The sequence below is a fragment of the Oryzias melastigma genome, linkage group LG11 (genome assembly GCF_002922805.2).
Source record: "Oryzias melastigma strain HK-1 linkage group LG11, ASM292280v2, whole genome shotgun sequence".
NCBI classification, from domain to species: domain Eukaryota; kingdom Metazoa; phylum Chordata; class Actinopteri; order Beloniformes; family Adrianichthyidae; genus Oryzias; species Oryzias melastigma.
In genome coordinates, this window is record NC_050522.1 from 26852891 (window position 1) to 26869488 (window position 16598).

The 16598-nt window shown below is 42.1% G+C and overlaps 1 protein-coding gene across 1 annotated transcript; it reads left to right on the forward strand.

Moving 5' to 3' along the window:
* The first annotated feature begins 542 nt into the window (after positions 1 to 542).
* On the forward strand, positions 543 to 14681 carry LOC112162375 (potassium/sodium hyperpolarization-activated cyclic nucleotide-gated channel 2). The gene is made up of 7 exons (XM_024298181.2): positions 543 to 1564; positions 5548 to 5977; positions 6053 to 6214; positions 8382 to 8600; positions 9008 to 9154; positions 11215 to 11455; positions 12771 to 14681. Exons 1-7 carry the CDS (start codon positions 1104 to 1106, stop codon positions 12974 to 12976), a joined length of 1866 nt encoding a protein of 621 aa, XP_024153949.1. The 5' UTR covers positions 543 to 1103; the 3' UTR covers positions 12977 to 14681.
* Positions 14682 to 16598: the final 1917 nt, after the last annotated feature.

Consider the following 16598-nt stretch of genomic DNA (forward strand, 5'->3'; position numbering starts at 1 on the left):
CAACATCCGACAAACATCCAACCATCATCAGACCAGCATCCGACCATCCGACCAACATCCGACCATCCGACCAACATCCGACCATCAGACCAACATTATCAGATCATTTTAAGATAATTGTATTTTTTTAAGAAATAAATCTTCAGGAAAAATGACAAATATGTGGAATCACTTTGAAAATAAAAACACAAAGAAAAAACTGTAAAAATGGTTTGAAGAAAAAGAGTTTTTCCTCATCAAACTAAGAAAAACGTGACAATTTTGAGATAATTTCCAAATAAAATCTGCATTGACTTGTAAACCTTTCAGACATTTAATGCAGATTTATTAGATTTATTTCATGACATGTTTTGTTTACTTTGAGTTCATGTGAAATCAACGCGGAGGATCAATGAGAGCAAAAATCACAGAATGAAATTTAACAAACAAAAAGTTCTGTTTTAAATTAAAAAAAAATAAATGGTTCCTCAGGTGTTTTGTCCCGGTTCCGGTTCCGGTTCCGACAGCATGAAGCTGCAGCAGCTCCGGGACCGGACACGCTTCGCGAGGGGAGGGGGCTGCGTCACGTGGGCGGGCGGGGGTTAAATGGACGCTCAAGCCGATTATGAAAAAGGCCACCGAGCTCCCGCCGCAATCTGCGCCGCTCCTCACAGCGCGCGGCTGCAGCTGCGGAGGATGTTTGCGGCGTCTGCGCAGATCTCCTGAGCTCTGCAGACACTCGGATGAAGAAACAAGGACTTTGTACTTTTTAAACATGGAGGTTTATTTCTGGAGAACTTTTTGATCAACTTTGAACATTTTTTTAACTTCAGATATTTTAAATTTGATTTTACAGTCAAATGTAAAATGGCTTCTGGATCAAACTGTGTCAGAAGCTGATCTTCCTGCAGACGCTTCCTGCAGACGTCCCTCATCCTGCAGACGTCCCTCATCCTGCAGACGTCCCTCATCCTGCAGACGTCCCTCATCCTGCAGACGTCCCTCTTCCTGCAGACGTCCCTCCTCCCGAAGACGTCCCTCATCCTGCAGACGTCCCTCATCCTGCAGACGTCCCTCTTCCCGAAGACGTCCCTCTTCCTGTTCAGGTCTTCTAAACTCCAGTCATGACCAGCCCAGCCAGGAGTGCTGCAGAGGAGCAGAAGGTCGTGGGGGAAAGTCCGTCCCACAAACCAGAGATCTCCAGGTACCGCAGCTGGAGCAGCCTCCGCTTCTCCAGGTGGAGAAGCGGCTCCCAGAGGACCACCCCCCCAGCCACTCCATCCCCAAAGACAGAAAAGAGGAGCGACGTGACCAGGACGCTCTTCTCCTTGGTCAAGACCCACAACGATGACTACACGGCCGACCCCGACGGCCTGCTGGACATCAACGGCGAGGGCGAAGGCGGCATGGATGAGATCCTCCAGGACCAGTCCACCTACTTCCAGAAGCAGCTGGGCTCCATGCTGCAGCCCGGCGTCAACAAGTTCTCCCTGCGCATGTTTGGCAGCCACAAAGGGGTTGCTGCGGAGCAGGAGAGGGTCAAGAGCTTCGGCGTGTGGATCATCCACCCCTACAGTGACTTCAGGTACTCCACATCTCTCCTCTCTCCCTGAACTCCATTAAGTTTCCTTGAAAGCGTTTAAGCTTCTGGTCTCCAACCAGGAAGCAGATCCGGGTTTCAAGGACAGAAGCTGATGTCACGGCGGTGATAAGGAGATGAAGGGATTTGATTAACGATGCAGAATGTAGGACATCATCCGCGTTACTCATAGCACGCCACGAGTCCTGTTCATGAGAGGAAATGATCCTCCTGACGGATCCACTTAGATCCCAGATGAAACCCTTCAGGTCTGACTTCACTTTGACGGGATCGGATCCGGTTGGAGGCGGCAAACAGAAACGGGAAGCGTATTGTTCTCAGGACTCTGTTCTGGAAGTTATTAAGAGGAGCTGGTATCAAGTTGAAACATTTTCACCATCAGGGTGGAACAGACAGGAAGGATCAAGCTGAACGTGGGGATTATTGCCCATAAGAATCCCTATAATTCCCATCTTGTTCTATTATGCAATAATACAGCTGAGGGGGGATTACTCAGGACCTCCTCAAACCTTATGGCCGCTTCCTCTAACGGACTGATGGGACAGATTTTAATGAGGGTTGAAAGACACAAACTCTGCACCTTCAAAATAAAAGTCTCAGAGATGAAAAAGAGTTTTAGAGATTTTCTTCACTCTTAAAGACTTTGAACGATCTTTACTTTTTATAAACTTGTTTCTAATTTGCTGTTATTCATGGTGGAGCAGTAAACAGTAGCGACTCATCACCGAGTTTGGTAAAAGCAAAGACCTTCACAGATCATCTCTGCTCCTGTAGTCGTTCATGGGAGCAAAAAAAGAATCCAGAAAGTTTGTGAAGCTGCAGAGTCTCCTCAAATGGAGCAGAAGAGACTCAGATGAAGAGAGGAACATGAACGTCAGACACCAGATCAAACTCTTCTGTTGGATCTGGGATCAAAGGAAAGTTCAATCCCTGAAACATCCAGCTGATCTCCAGGTTCTCTGTCTGAATAAGGCTGCTGTGACAGCTCATAATGCTGCTGTGACAGATCATAATGCTGCTGTGACAGCTCATAATGCTGCCGTGACAGCTCATAATGCAGTTCTGATAAAGTTAAAGTCCCACTATTTGTCACGCACCTAAATGTGTGAAATGTGTTCTCTGCATTTGACCCCTCCCCTGGGGGAGTGGTGAGCTGCAGACACAGCCGCGCTCGGGAACCAGTTGATGGTTTAACCCCCCAGTCCAACTCCTTAGTGCTGAGTGTCCAGCAGAGAGGGACTGGGTCCCATTTGTAGAGTCTTTGGTCTGACTCGGCCGGGATTTGAACCCACGACCTTCCAACCTCAGGGCGGACACTCTACCACAAGGCCACTGAGCTGGTTTATAGATTGTGACACATCGTAATGCTGCTGTGACAGATCATATTTAAATTGTGACAGATCATATTGCTGCTATGACAGATCATAATGTAAATGTGACAGATCATAATACAGCTGTGACAGATCATATTGCTGCTATGGCAGATCACATTGCTGCTATGACAGATCATAATACAGCTGTGACAGATCATATTGCTGCTATGACAGATCATAATACAGCTGTGACAGCTCATAATGCTGCTGTGACAGATCATATTGCTGCTATGACAGCTCATAATGCAGCTGTGACAGATCATATTGCTGGTATGACAGATCATAATGCTACTATGACAGATCATATTGCTGCTATGACAGATCATAATACTGCTGTGACAGATCATAATGCTGCTGTGACAGCTCATAATGCAGCTGTGACAGATCATATTGCTGGTATGACAGATCATGATACAGCTGTGACAGACCATATTGCTGCTATGACAGATCATAATACTGCTATGACAGCTCATAATGCTGCTATGACAGATCATAATACTGCTATGACAGCTCATAATGCTGCTGTGACAGATTGAGGGAAAGACCCGAGTGATTGATGTGTGATGTAAACAATCTGTATGGAAATCCAAGCCGCTCCTCTGCAGGACACTGGAGACGAGCAGGAACATGTCCGTATGCACAGACACTGATGAGCGCCGCGCTCGCTCCATCCCATGACAGCGCCGTCATTTGCGGCGGGCGTGACGCTCCCTTTTGTTCATTGATTGTAGATAGAACAGCGATCCGGACGAGGCCCTCAGCATTCATAGTTAATGGCTTCTCTGAATGAAGATGAAGAAACAAAGCGGCTCCTGTGCTCGGTGGCACACTTTCCTCATAATGGAACGGCCTCATTCTCTCTGGGTAGAAGTTTCAGGTCCTGCATCTTTAACATGAGCTGCTCTGCTCTGAGCTGCGCGGGTGAACATGCGGTCTATAGGATGTCTATACAGATGTAGACGAGATCCAACGAGAACGTCACAACTCTTCTGTCCAAGACTTTGATGTTTTCGCAGAAACTTTTCAAATCAGTGAAACGGTTTGATCCGCTGTTTGCATGAATCCCTCCACGCCATATGGCGCTAAGCCACAACTTACCGTTTAATCCAGGGCTCCAGCGTATGTAGCCTCACCTTGAAAAGAAAAACACGAAAGAATATTTTGTGATATAATCAGAAATAAATCCGACCAGGAAATCTGTTTATACATTTATTTATACATTTTGGCTGAAGCCCATTAATAAACAACAATCTTCATCTAAACAAACATAATGAAACTGAATAACAGAGATGCATCATTTCAAGGTCAAAAACTCTTGAAAGTAGAAAAAACTGGATTTAAAATCTGATCTTTCACATCATCGTGTAAACTCTCAGAACCGTTTGGGCCTCAGATCCAGCCTTCCTTACGCTGGGTGAGGTCTGGTCAATGGCCAGACCTGTACCTGACCCGCAGGAACCATCAGGTCATAGTGATCCGTAGAGAGAATGTTTATCTACGGGCGTGCTGCGGGCGACAGGTCACAATGAACACTTTTACAACACGTAGGGGTCAGTAGGAGGGGACCAGGTGAGAGGCAGGTGTGTCCTACAGATTTTTCATGTTTTAACTCCGCCCCCAAACATCCCGTTAGTGCTTGTTTATATGATACGTGCACACTCCTGACTGCTAGAAATGAGACAGTCAGAGTGTAGTTTGTGTGGACGTGTTTGTGCGGTCAGTAAGGATCCAGGACTCACCTGGACAGCAGAAGTGTGGAACTTCCGTTATCCTCACCAATCCTTCACGGTACACTTACACACAACACTAGGATGTTCCATTCGAGGTGACCGTATGAACCTCAAGATAACTGGAAGACACACCTGTGCTTCTATAAAGATCCTCCAAGGATTGGAGAACCCAAACCCCACAGAACCCGTCTGGGTCAACCCCCCCTCGTACGGGTTCAGGTGACTAATCACAGACTTCCTCAATGAAGGGAGCAGAACTCTTTGGTTTTGAACTAAAAGTGCCTCCAGGATTAGAAATGGATCTGCTGTTCCAGGAGACCCCTCTGATGGATCTGTCTGTTCACCACTTCCACACGTCCTCCTGGCCAACACGTTCTCCCCAGGCGTCACATGATGACGTTTGGTTTCTGGCCCCTCTGCGCCACTTTTTGACTTTTTTGGTCTCCCTAACTCGTCGTGTTTTGATGTGCTAGCTGTTCATATTAAATCACGGGTCCCCAACCGTAGCGCACCAGTAACCAAACCAGACACCGGATCAGATGTTGTACTGGACCCAAACCAGTACCAGACCCTGTACCGGATATGAACCAGTACCAGGTTAAGGTTGGGGTACCAGCACTGGGTTAGGACACTGGTACTGGATGCATCCTGAGCGTGAATGGAGACTCTTGATTTTATGAACGACGAGTTTGAACAAGTTGGATGTCAAAAAGTGAGGCGGAAGGTCCCTTAACCGGACCTGAGGATGAGAATGTGTCGTCCTGGTAACTCTGTAAAGTCTCAGTCTTCCTGTTCAGCCTCGTGCTATCTGTGAGGATAGTTCAATCCTCAGACCCTGACACCAGCACCTCCTTCTGGTTTCCAGGTTCTACTGGGACATCGTCATGCTCCTGCTGATGATGAGCAACCTGGTGATTTTGCCCTGGGGCATCACCTTCTTCGAGGACCAGAACACGCTGCCCTGGATCGTCTTCAACGTCCTGTCGGACACGCTCTTCCTCATGGATCTCATCTTCAACTTCCGCACCGGCATCCTGGTGGAGGACAGTCACGTCATCCTGGACCCCAAAGAGATCCGGATGCACTACATCCGGACCTGGTTCCTGGTCGACTTCGTCTCCTCCATCCCGGTCGACTACATCTTTCTGGTGGTGGACCTGGAGGGGCGGCACGAGTCGTCTGACGTGTACCGCACCGCCCGCGCCCTCCGCATCGTCCGTTTCACCAAGATCCTCAGTCTGCTGCGTCTGCTGCGGTTGTCCCGCCTGATCCGATACATCCACCAGTGGGAAGAGGTGCGCAGGAAGACGGCTGCGTTCTAAAGATCCAAACAGCAGACGCGTGTCTGAACCGTCTCCTCCGTCTGACAGATCTTCCACATGACCTATGACCTGGCCAGCGCCGTGGTGCGGATCGTGAACCTGATCGGGATGATGCTGCTGCTGTGCCACTGGGACGGCTGCCTGACCTTCATGGTGCCCATGCTGCAGGACTTCCCTCCAGACTGCTGGGTTTACAGGAACAACATGGTGGTGAGTCCATCCAGTCGAAGTTTGATAAACTTCTTATTCATCTCCATCATTTTGTGGAGAAAGATTCATGGTTCTGAGGGAATCCTGGAAAGTTTAAGGAGAGAATTTTTGGAAAATAGATTCAAACTGAAATATTTTGATGCTTTTTTCAGTTTGCATTTGTTCCTTCTTTCAGCTGCTTGTAGGAATAAAGAAGCTCTTCACTTTACATAAAATGTTTTTATGTTTTTTGATGGGATTATCACAAATTCTGCAACCGCTTCAAACTCATTTAATCTACAAACAAAAAGAAAAAGTTTGGCTGCTGAGGAACATTTCCTTTTTTTTCTCACCAGAAATATTTCAACAAATCAAATTAAATGAAAACTGCCATTATAAAATAATTATAATTGAACCAGGAACAGAAAGATCTGGACCGTCTGTGGTCCAAACTCCTCGTTTAAGAAGAAAGTTCTTCAGGTTTACTTTGTAAATGAAGGTCCAGCGTTTGGAGGAAGAGTGGAGACGAGCAGAATCCACAGAAGTTCAGGTTGAAGTTCCTACAGTCAGTGATGGTTTCAGCAGCTGCTGCGGTTCAGGTGTCTCCAGGTGTCTTCAGGTGTCTCCAGGTGTCTTCAGGTGTCTATAAGGGTCTTCAGGTGTTTCCTGGTGTCTCCAGGTGTCTTCAGGTGTCTCCAGGTATCTTCAGGTGTTTCCTGGTGTCTTTAGGTGTTTCCTGGTGTCTTCAGGTGTCTCTAGGTGTCTTCAGGTTTCTCCAGGTGTCTTTAGGTGTCACCAGGTATCTTTAGGTGTCTCCAGGTGTCTTTAGGTGTCACCAGGTGTCTTTAGGTGTCTTTAGGTGTCTCTAGGTGTCTTCAGGTTTCTCCAGGTGTCTTCAGGTGGTTTCAATTGTCTTTAGGTGTCTTCAGGTGTCTCCAGGTGTCTTTAGGTGTCACCAGGTGTCTTTAGGTGTCTCTAGGTGTCTTTAGGTGTCTTTAGGTGTCTCTAGGTGTCTTCAGGTTTCTCCAGGTGTCTACAGGTTGTCTCCACGTGTCTCCAGGTGTCTTCAGGTGTCACCAGGTGTCTCTAGGTGTCTCTAGGTGTCTCCAGGTGTCTCTAGGTGTCTTTAGGTGTCTCTAGGTGTCTCCAGGTGTCTTCAGGTGTCTCTAGGTGTCTTCAGGTTTTTTCAGGTTTCTCCAGGTGTCTCCAGGTGTCTCCACGTGTCTTCAGGTGTCTCTAGGTGTCTTTAGGTGTCTTTAGGTGTCACCAGGTGTCTTCAGGTGTCTTTAGGTGTCACCAGGTTTCTCCAGGTTTCTCCAGGTGTCTCCAGGTGTCTTCAGGTGTCACCACGTGTCTTTAGGTGTCACCAGGTGTCTTCAGGTGTCTTTAGGAGTCTTCAGGTGTCACCAGGTGTCTCCAGGAGTTCACAGTTTACCAGGAGACTACAGAACTTCCTGCTGCTCTCTACTGACAGCTGTGTGGACACGTAGATTTCAATTTCCAGTAGGAAACAGAAAAGCGATGGAGTGATTACACCGGAGAGGAGATGAACGGTTCTTAGAAACCTGAGAACACATTCTTATTCCCAAGTTGTCACCAAACCGATGATTGGTTAAGGACCCTCCGCGTCACTCTTCGACTTGTGCCTGTCCCAATTAAATCAGAGTTTCAGTCAGTTTGTAGGACTCAGTACCGGGTTCAGACCGAACCTCGGGATGTGCCAGTACCAGTACCCTGACCCAGAACCTTAACCCTAGCCTGGTCCGTGTTTGGTACTACGTCCAAAACTAGTACCGCAGCAGGAACCAGTTCAGGTCCACGTCCGGTACCAGGTTAAGGTTAAGATACCGGTGCAGTCCATGTTCCCGTACCGGACTGGTACCCAGAGGTTGGTTGATGGGACCAGTCAGCATGTCAAAAAGTGATGAGTTGGAGACACCCAGAAGGTTCTTAACCAGTCGTCCAAATGTGACGAGTCGTGAATGAGAATGTGTGGAACCCGACGTCTGAACTTCCTGTTGTCTGATCTGATCAACAACTGTCGACTTTTATGATCATAATCACAAAATCATATAAAAGGTTGACATATTTCCTTCTGTATGGAAGGACTTTCATATTTTAGAAGAGAAGATCACATCATTTAGATCTTTGTTTGATTGTCTTCATTGTTTTTACATTGTGTTCCCAGAATGCAACCTGGCACATCCAGTACTCCTACGCCCTTTTCATGGCCATGAGCCACATGCTCTGTATCGGGTATGGCGCCAACCCCCCCGAGGGCATGACTGACGTCTGGCTGACCATGATCAGCATGGTCGTGGGCGCTACCTGCTACGCCATGTTCCTGGGCCACGCCACCAATCTGGTCCAGTCTTTGGACGCGTCGCACCGGCAGTACCAGGAGAAGGTAGAGAGCCGCCGCACGTGTTCCATGACGGCCGCTGACGTGATCCAGCCATTCCACGTCATCGTCTTACTTACTTGTACTTTATTCAGAAGACTGAGCCAAATAGAGTATGTACATTATCTAATCTAATGGGTTTTTTGGCCTTCCGCTGACCCTTTTCAGGGGATTTTCCCAAGATAAATCTGAACAGATGATGACAAATGGCAGCACCTTTGTTTGGATCACTGTCTGCTGATGGCGATTGCAAATGAGTTTGTAATCCACTTATAATGAGAGAAAAATAAGCCCGCAGCAGAACGGCGGCTGCGTAAGCGTCCAGCAAACACATGCTGGGAAATGTGAATGTTGGAGACGTCTGACGTGTCGGCTCCAGGCTGAATCCCGACTGTTCTGTCAAATGTTCTCAGTACAAGCAGGTGGAGCAGTACATGTCCTTCCATAAACTCCCCGCGGACGTGAGGCAAAGGATCCACGACTACTACGAGCATCGCTTCCAGGGCAAGATGTTCGACGAGGACAGCATCCTGGGGGAGCTGAGCGACCCTCTGAAGGAGGTGGGACGGCTTCGACCCCGACTGGTTCCATGTTCCTCCTGGACTGAACCACAACTTTACCATCAGCTCTCAGCCTTTTTCACAGATAAAGTCATAGAGAACTTCACCCATAACTAGTGCTGACATGGAAAAAACTGTGTATCATGATTTAGATTATTTTATATCACAACAACGAAATATATTAAGATATACCACCTTAATTATCAGGGATTCCCTGGAAAAAACTAAAATATCTTTACTTCCTTTTCTCTGACTTTAGGTTTTCAAGTAACATGTAAATAAATTGTTATAAATGAGAAACATTTCTTAGAGTACACAACGTTTTCCAGTTTCTTCGTAGGAAACACGTTTTTGCTCCAATCAACAGTAGAGAAATGGGACCGTGGACACTTGTGTATCGTCATGTCGCTCAGCACAAGACGACAACATGTCAGAACACAACATGAAATCTAGAATCTCGTCTAAACCTCGGAGGACAAATGGGGTCGGACTTTCAGACAGTTTTTGTGTTCTTTAAAAAAAAAAAAATAATATATTTTTTTTTTGTTGCTGATAACTACTGGTTCCAAAAGTGAAAAAACAAAAACATTCTTGTTAAATCAACTTTTGAAGCCCAGTAGAAAATAGTTCTTGGATTCTCGGGTGTAAAAAAAAAGCTCCAAAAGAAGCATTAAAAGGAAAGAAAACACCAGAAGAAAAAGAACAAGAACAAAAAAATTACGTATTTAAGTGTAAAACAGATTATTTACATTTATTTATTTATTTTTTCCAAAAGTGGGATGTTTAATACGCGCTCCGTTGCCATGGCAACAGTGCGGACGAACCGCGGTCCGCTCTCGCTCCTTTTTGGTGATCGTCGTGAGAAGTTATGAAAAGCTTCATTTTAGGGGAAAGTTCACCTCCTAGCACTTGTTTTTGTCCAGATTATGAAGATAGATTAAAAATAAATCAATAATAAACTCCAAAGCCTGATTAGTTCAATTCCTCCGCGTGTTTCAATTCTTCCTTCTAAGATTCTCCATTTCTTTTCCGCTTTATTCCACTCTTAAAATAATCCAATTCACCCAAATGTTTTCCTACTGTCTTGCTGTTGTGGTAAACTGTGGAATCAGGTATATCAACGTTTGAATGAAGGTATCGATAAGAAGTTTGTGTTCTAAATACTCTTACATTCCTCAGAAAGTGTTCCTACTCGTTTCTGATGTGGTAAATCCGACACTCTGGATCTGATGTTTTTTTTTATTTTTTTTAAATGTTTTTATTTGTTTGAGATTGAAAAAAATGACCCCTCGGTGGTCAAGTAAAGGATAGAAATTTTTTATTGATCTTTTAGTCGCCACAATATTACTAATTAAAATACCTCAAAATGAGGCTTTTCACAGCAATTATTGGGTTACAAAATTCAGAAATCAATTAATTTGATTAATGAACTTCAGGTCACAATTAATTAATGGCACAACAAATGATCACATGACAGCATTAATTTGATAGCTGATTATGTATGAAAACAGAAAATAAAACAGTTGATTCATGACAGAATGTTTCTATGAAAATGGAAAAAGTTCATGAACGAAATGATGATTCTTCCTTTAGACATAAACCATGAGACATTTGCTTAATTAACTGTTTTAATTCTTACAGGAACCTTTAGATTTCTGTCCAAACCTCCATAAATCCACATTTAGACTCAAATGTTTAATTTAATTCTCAGAAATCAGGATTTCTACTGTAAAAGATTTCTATAAATATCAATGAATGTTTGAGAGATTTTATAGAAATTTGATTTTTTTAAGGTTTTTAAGAGAAGACACTTTTGATTATTTTATCAGAAGTTGTTGTTTCAGGTTCTAAAATAATTTAGATTTAAAGAGAACAGATTCAGAGTAATGAAACATTTAACTGCATTTTTATCGTCACATTAAATCACAAAGTTTCCGTTTGATAAATGTTTATTCCCCAAGAGTGTCATAAACGTTTCTGTTTTGAGCAGAACCTCATGAGGTCTTCGTTCCTCCATCCTCTCCTCAAACGTCTCCATGACGTCTGTTCTCCGTCTGCAGGAGATCGTCAGCTATAACTGCCGCGGCCTCGTCGCCAACATGCCGCTCTTCGCCAACACTGACCCTCATTTCGTGACGGTAATCCTGACCAAGCTTCGCTTCGAGGTCTTTCAACCCGCAGATTTCATCATACGAGAAGGAACGCTGGGTCGCAAAATGTACTTCATCCAGCACGGCACCGTCACGGTCATTCCCCGCGGAAGTAAGGAGATTAGACTCAGCGATGGAGCATATTTCGGGGGTAAATCGTCTGCCGCTGACCTTCATACTGCTCTGTATCGAGTTCATAAGAGGCTCTGGGATTCAGCGTCTCCTTTGCTGCTGATTAACCCTCACCAATCTGCTGCTGAGCGTTTTCTGTTTGCTTCATAAGTGGATCGTGTTTGATGAACCGTTTGGGGCTTTTCTCCATGAACACGGATGTTGGACCACATTTATTTATGATAAAAAACAGAAGAAAGAATCAGAGCTGTGGAGCAGAAACAACAGATTAAATTCACTCAAACTCACAAGACTCCAAGTTTGTATTAAAAAGAGCTTAAAAACGTGATTGGAACAGATTAAGGACCTTCAGAACACATTAGAATGCCACAATATTAATCCACCCCTGTGAGCCTTTCTCCCACTGAGGCGCTTTAAACACGGGGAGAGGGGCGGCGTGTTCCTCCTTTGCTTTAGTCGCCACAGCTCTCCATGAAAGATAATGTCATGATGTAATCCGTCAAAGACAATAACCCTTTACTGCTGAAATTAACATGGTAATCTGGCCTAATCTACATTTAGGGATTGCTGAATGGAGAAGGATTTGTCCTTCGCTGATAGATTTTCCTCTGATGGATAAATTGGATGTGAAACGTTTCATCATTATAACCCAACGGGCACAAAACTTTAAACCAGGGGGGTCAAACTCGATCAGACGGGGGCCGAAACCCAAAACACACCTTAACCTGCGGGACGAGCAGGATAAACATTTACTGAACACTCCAAAACTACATTTATAAAACTTTAAAACTGTAACTTTTTAACATATTTATGAACTAGATATACAGCATTAGCTGAGATAATACTAGAGTGAATGATGGAAGCTGAATTTGACTGTTGAAGATGCTGAAATTGATAGTTAAAAACACTGAAGCTAAAATATTAACTAAATGCCAAATTACCCTAAAAAACTAAAAATAAACTGAGGTTAGCCAAAACATGCAGCATGTAGCTGAAATATTAGCCAAACTTCAAAATAGTCTAAAAAGCTAGAAGAATGACAATTTTTAAAACTTAAAAACTGTAACTTTCTAACATAAATATAAAAAATAAAAATTCAAGAATATTATTCCAGAATAAATCAACTTAAACCTTAAATAACTTTAATATTTTACTCTCCATAAAAATATATTTTGTCAAAATTATACAAGTTAGAAATGAGCTCAAGATAACATCAGGTCATTAATAACAGTAAAATAGAATTACCTGGAGGGCCGGATCCGGCCCCCGGGCCTTGACTGTGACCTCATACTTTAAAAGAACGTTCATGAGGATTCCGTCTCTGTTGCTTCCAGAGATCTGCCTGCTGACTCAGGGACGCCGCACGGCCAGCGTGAGGGCGGAGACCTACTGCCGCCTGTACTCGCTGAGCGCAGACGACTTCAACGAGGTCCTGGAGGAGCATCCTCTGATGAGGAGGGCCTTCGAGAGTGTGGCGGTGGACCGCCTGGACAGGGTCTCCCGACGGTCCAGCTATCAGCCCCCGACCGACCCCGAGTGACCTCCGACCTCTGACCCAAACGCCACTTTACAGCTTGTGGTTCTGGAGAAACTCCAACCAGTCAGACAGTTTGTTTCAAACATGCTAAAATGAATTTAGTGCAGACGGAAAGAACACGGAGAGAAACCCAAATGTTATTAATAATATGAGCTTTATCACTAAAACACAAAATGTTTATTCTATTTACCTGAATGGGGTCAGACGACGTGGGAGGATTATGGTCACCAGAAAAGAATAAAATATGAGAAGAAACTTATGAAACTGTGACTCAAATTTTACAGAATAAAATCACAAATTTACTCTTTAAAAAGTCATAATTTTACAAATACAAATGTAGTAGGAATTTTATGAAAATAACATTCCAAAAACCAAACAAGTGAAGCCGACTGACAGATTGTTGAGCAGCGTGACGTCCATCCTCTCAGTCGTCTGCTGCATCAGGTAAACTTGTTCTTGTTCAAACATTTTAAAAACTGAATGTAACATTTTATTTTGAAAAAATGTTTCCTTGCAAAGTCAGAACTTTTTGAAGCAACTTTTACAACTTTATTCCTGTAAATTGTGAAAGTTTTTCTCAAACTTGTGTAACTTTATTCCCATAAAATGACCTTTTTTCATACTTTATTCTCATATATTTCCTTTCCTGTTGGCCCTAATACTCCATCGGAATTCGCTGATGGATGTTTGGAACTTTTTGTTACTGTTGTCAAATTCAGGGTTTTGGTTTTCTCCGTCATTCCTGTGCAGCTTTCAGTTTTTGTAATCTCACAAACACATTTGGGTCATAAAAAGTTGTATTTCTGAAACCTTCACACTCGTCTGCACATCCGACCGGCTCCAACGTGGAGCTTCACATCCGACCGGCTCCACGACTCCAACGTGGAGCTTCACATCCGACCGGCTCCAACGTGGAGCTTCACATCCAACCGGCTCCAACGTGGAGCTTCACGTCCGACCGGCTCCAACGTGGAGCTTCACGTCCGACCGGCTCCAACGTGGAGCTTCACATCCGACCGGCTCCAACGTGGAGCTTCACATCCGACCGGCTCCAACGTGGAGCTTCACATCCGACCGGTTCCAACGTGGAGCTTCACATCCGACCGGCTCCAACGTGGAGCTTCACATCCGACTCTGCTGCTCAGTCGAGTCTGGAGTTCACATCCCAGGAAAATCCAATGATGGCAGAAAATGATCTGTAAATAAAACTTTGTTTATGATATTGTTTATCTAGTTACATTTCCACCATATTGATGTTGCATTGCATCGTCTCTGATGTCGATAACTCAGTTCAAAGTTATGAATTTATGTATAATTTTGTTTGTGTTTAAAGTACTCAGTGACAAACCATGAAAACCATCAAATCTTATGTATAGAGTATTTAGAATTTATGCTTTTTATCACAGACTGTTTGACTTTTAACCTGAAAAACTGCTTAAAACCGTAACTGTAATTGAATGTCTCACAGTTAGCAGCCAATCGTTTCTATTGATTGTTGATATCAACCAACAGCTGTTTTTCTATTCACTCTACTGTCATCATTGTGTAAACTCTCATCAGATACTTCTAAAATCTGTTTGCTTTTGCATCAATGTGTTCAACTAAAAAGAAATCACAATTATTTCAAATTCTGAGCTGAAATTCTTTTTATGAAATCATGTACATACAAATATTTTTGCCCAGAAAACATAAATATACATTTATTTTCTCCTACGTTTGGAAGTTCTTTGTTTGTCTTTCATTCCTGAAATATTTGCATCAGTGACAGTTTTCAGTTTGAGACGAGAAAACAAATGTTACTAAACTTAATTTATGTAAATGTAATCCGTTATTGTTTCATGTCTTTTGAGAAGATCAGACGTAATAATTTTAATGAATATAGATAAATATTTAAACACAGCAAACCTGCCAACACATTTTACTGTAATTGCTGCAACACATAATATCATAACACATATTTTATTATTTAATTTGAAAATCTGACAAGGTGCAGATAACATTACATCTGCTTTTAAAAAAATACATCTAAAGGGTTTTTTTCATCCTTTATTTCACTAAAATCAATGACATCCGTATCAATGATGAGATGAAGACAAGTATGAAAACTAAATCCAGAAATATAACTTTTACAAAAAGAGTCTAAATCAAAAGATTAAATAGATCAAATTAGATCATGTTTCATCAGTTTAGGTTTTGTTCTAATTTTCATTTGGAGAAGAGTTTGAGACCGTTTAATATCCGTTAATGTGAGAATTATGTACCAAATGTTTTGAAATCACGAAGTATGAATCAGAAAGTCCAGATTGTATCACTTAATTGTATTTTAATATCATTAAAGGTTAATATAATTATAGTTTTTGTTTCAGACCCAAAAATGTTTACATGCTTACATTCAAAGAAAAGATGCTCCAGTTTCTACTTCATTCCCACCAAAGACACAAAGATTCTTTTCCCAGTTAAAGTATGTAAAAATGATTCGTAGAGTAAATATCATTTATATTTTAAAGGTCACATTTTGTGCGAGGGACAAGATATGAAAGAAAAATCTTTTGTATCCTTTCACCTTCTGTGGTTCTGTAATTCTGCTAAATATGTTTTCCTTTTATCAAGGAATGGTAATAATAATATAGATTATTTAAAATCTCAAGAAAACAAATATTTGTAATCTTTGTCGGCCAAGAATAATCCTTGACCTCATTTCTGAAGAAAGTTGTTGGAACATTTTTTGCTGAGTTTTAGTAAAAATTGGAATGAATTTAATTATTTTTCTTATTTTAATGAGAAGACCAAATTCAATTTTGATCAAAGAAAGTGTTTTGATTAAAATAATTACCAAAAAATGTCCAATAAACTCCTTTTCCAACCAATTTGCTAAAAACAAAGACTTTCAATTAAACAAAATATATCTATTATGGTGACAAATATTCTGGTCCAACAACACATCCAACAGATTACACTAAAAAAATGTTTATTTAAACACAATGTCATTACAATATTTGGCGGAATATTCGAGACTTTCCAGAAACAAGCAAACAAACAAAAAAGAATGAACAATATAAAACATACATAGTCAATAACAGAAAAAAAGAAAACTTGTGGGGTCAGCTCAATCAGAAGCAACAAATCTAAAGTGTCATTAGTCTAATTGTTTTTGTTAATTTACTATTACATATTTTTTGTTTGTTCTATAGAGGCTAGATATAATTTAAGATATGTTTCTTTAAAATAATTCAAAAGGAGATTTTTTCTGACCACTTTTTCTTATAAATATAATATTTTGCCAAAATTATGATAAGATTAATTATATATGCTCCATTGGAGTGGAAAATAGAGTCATCAAACATAAATAAAATCATGTGTTTAGATAAATAAACATGTTAATACATACTTGTTAGGTAAAATTACATGTCCTTCTAAAACAGACACAACAGAACAATCCACAAAAACATGTTTAATACTCTCTCCATCTTCCTGACAGAAAGAACATTTATTACAAACATGGGGGAAAAAACGACAAATATAATGTTTTACTGGGTAATCTCTATGAGATGACACTAACAGTCTCCATTTGATCTATTTTAATACTATGTTTACCAAGTATAAACATTTTAGGTTTTATGTGGAT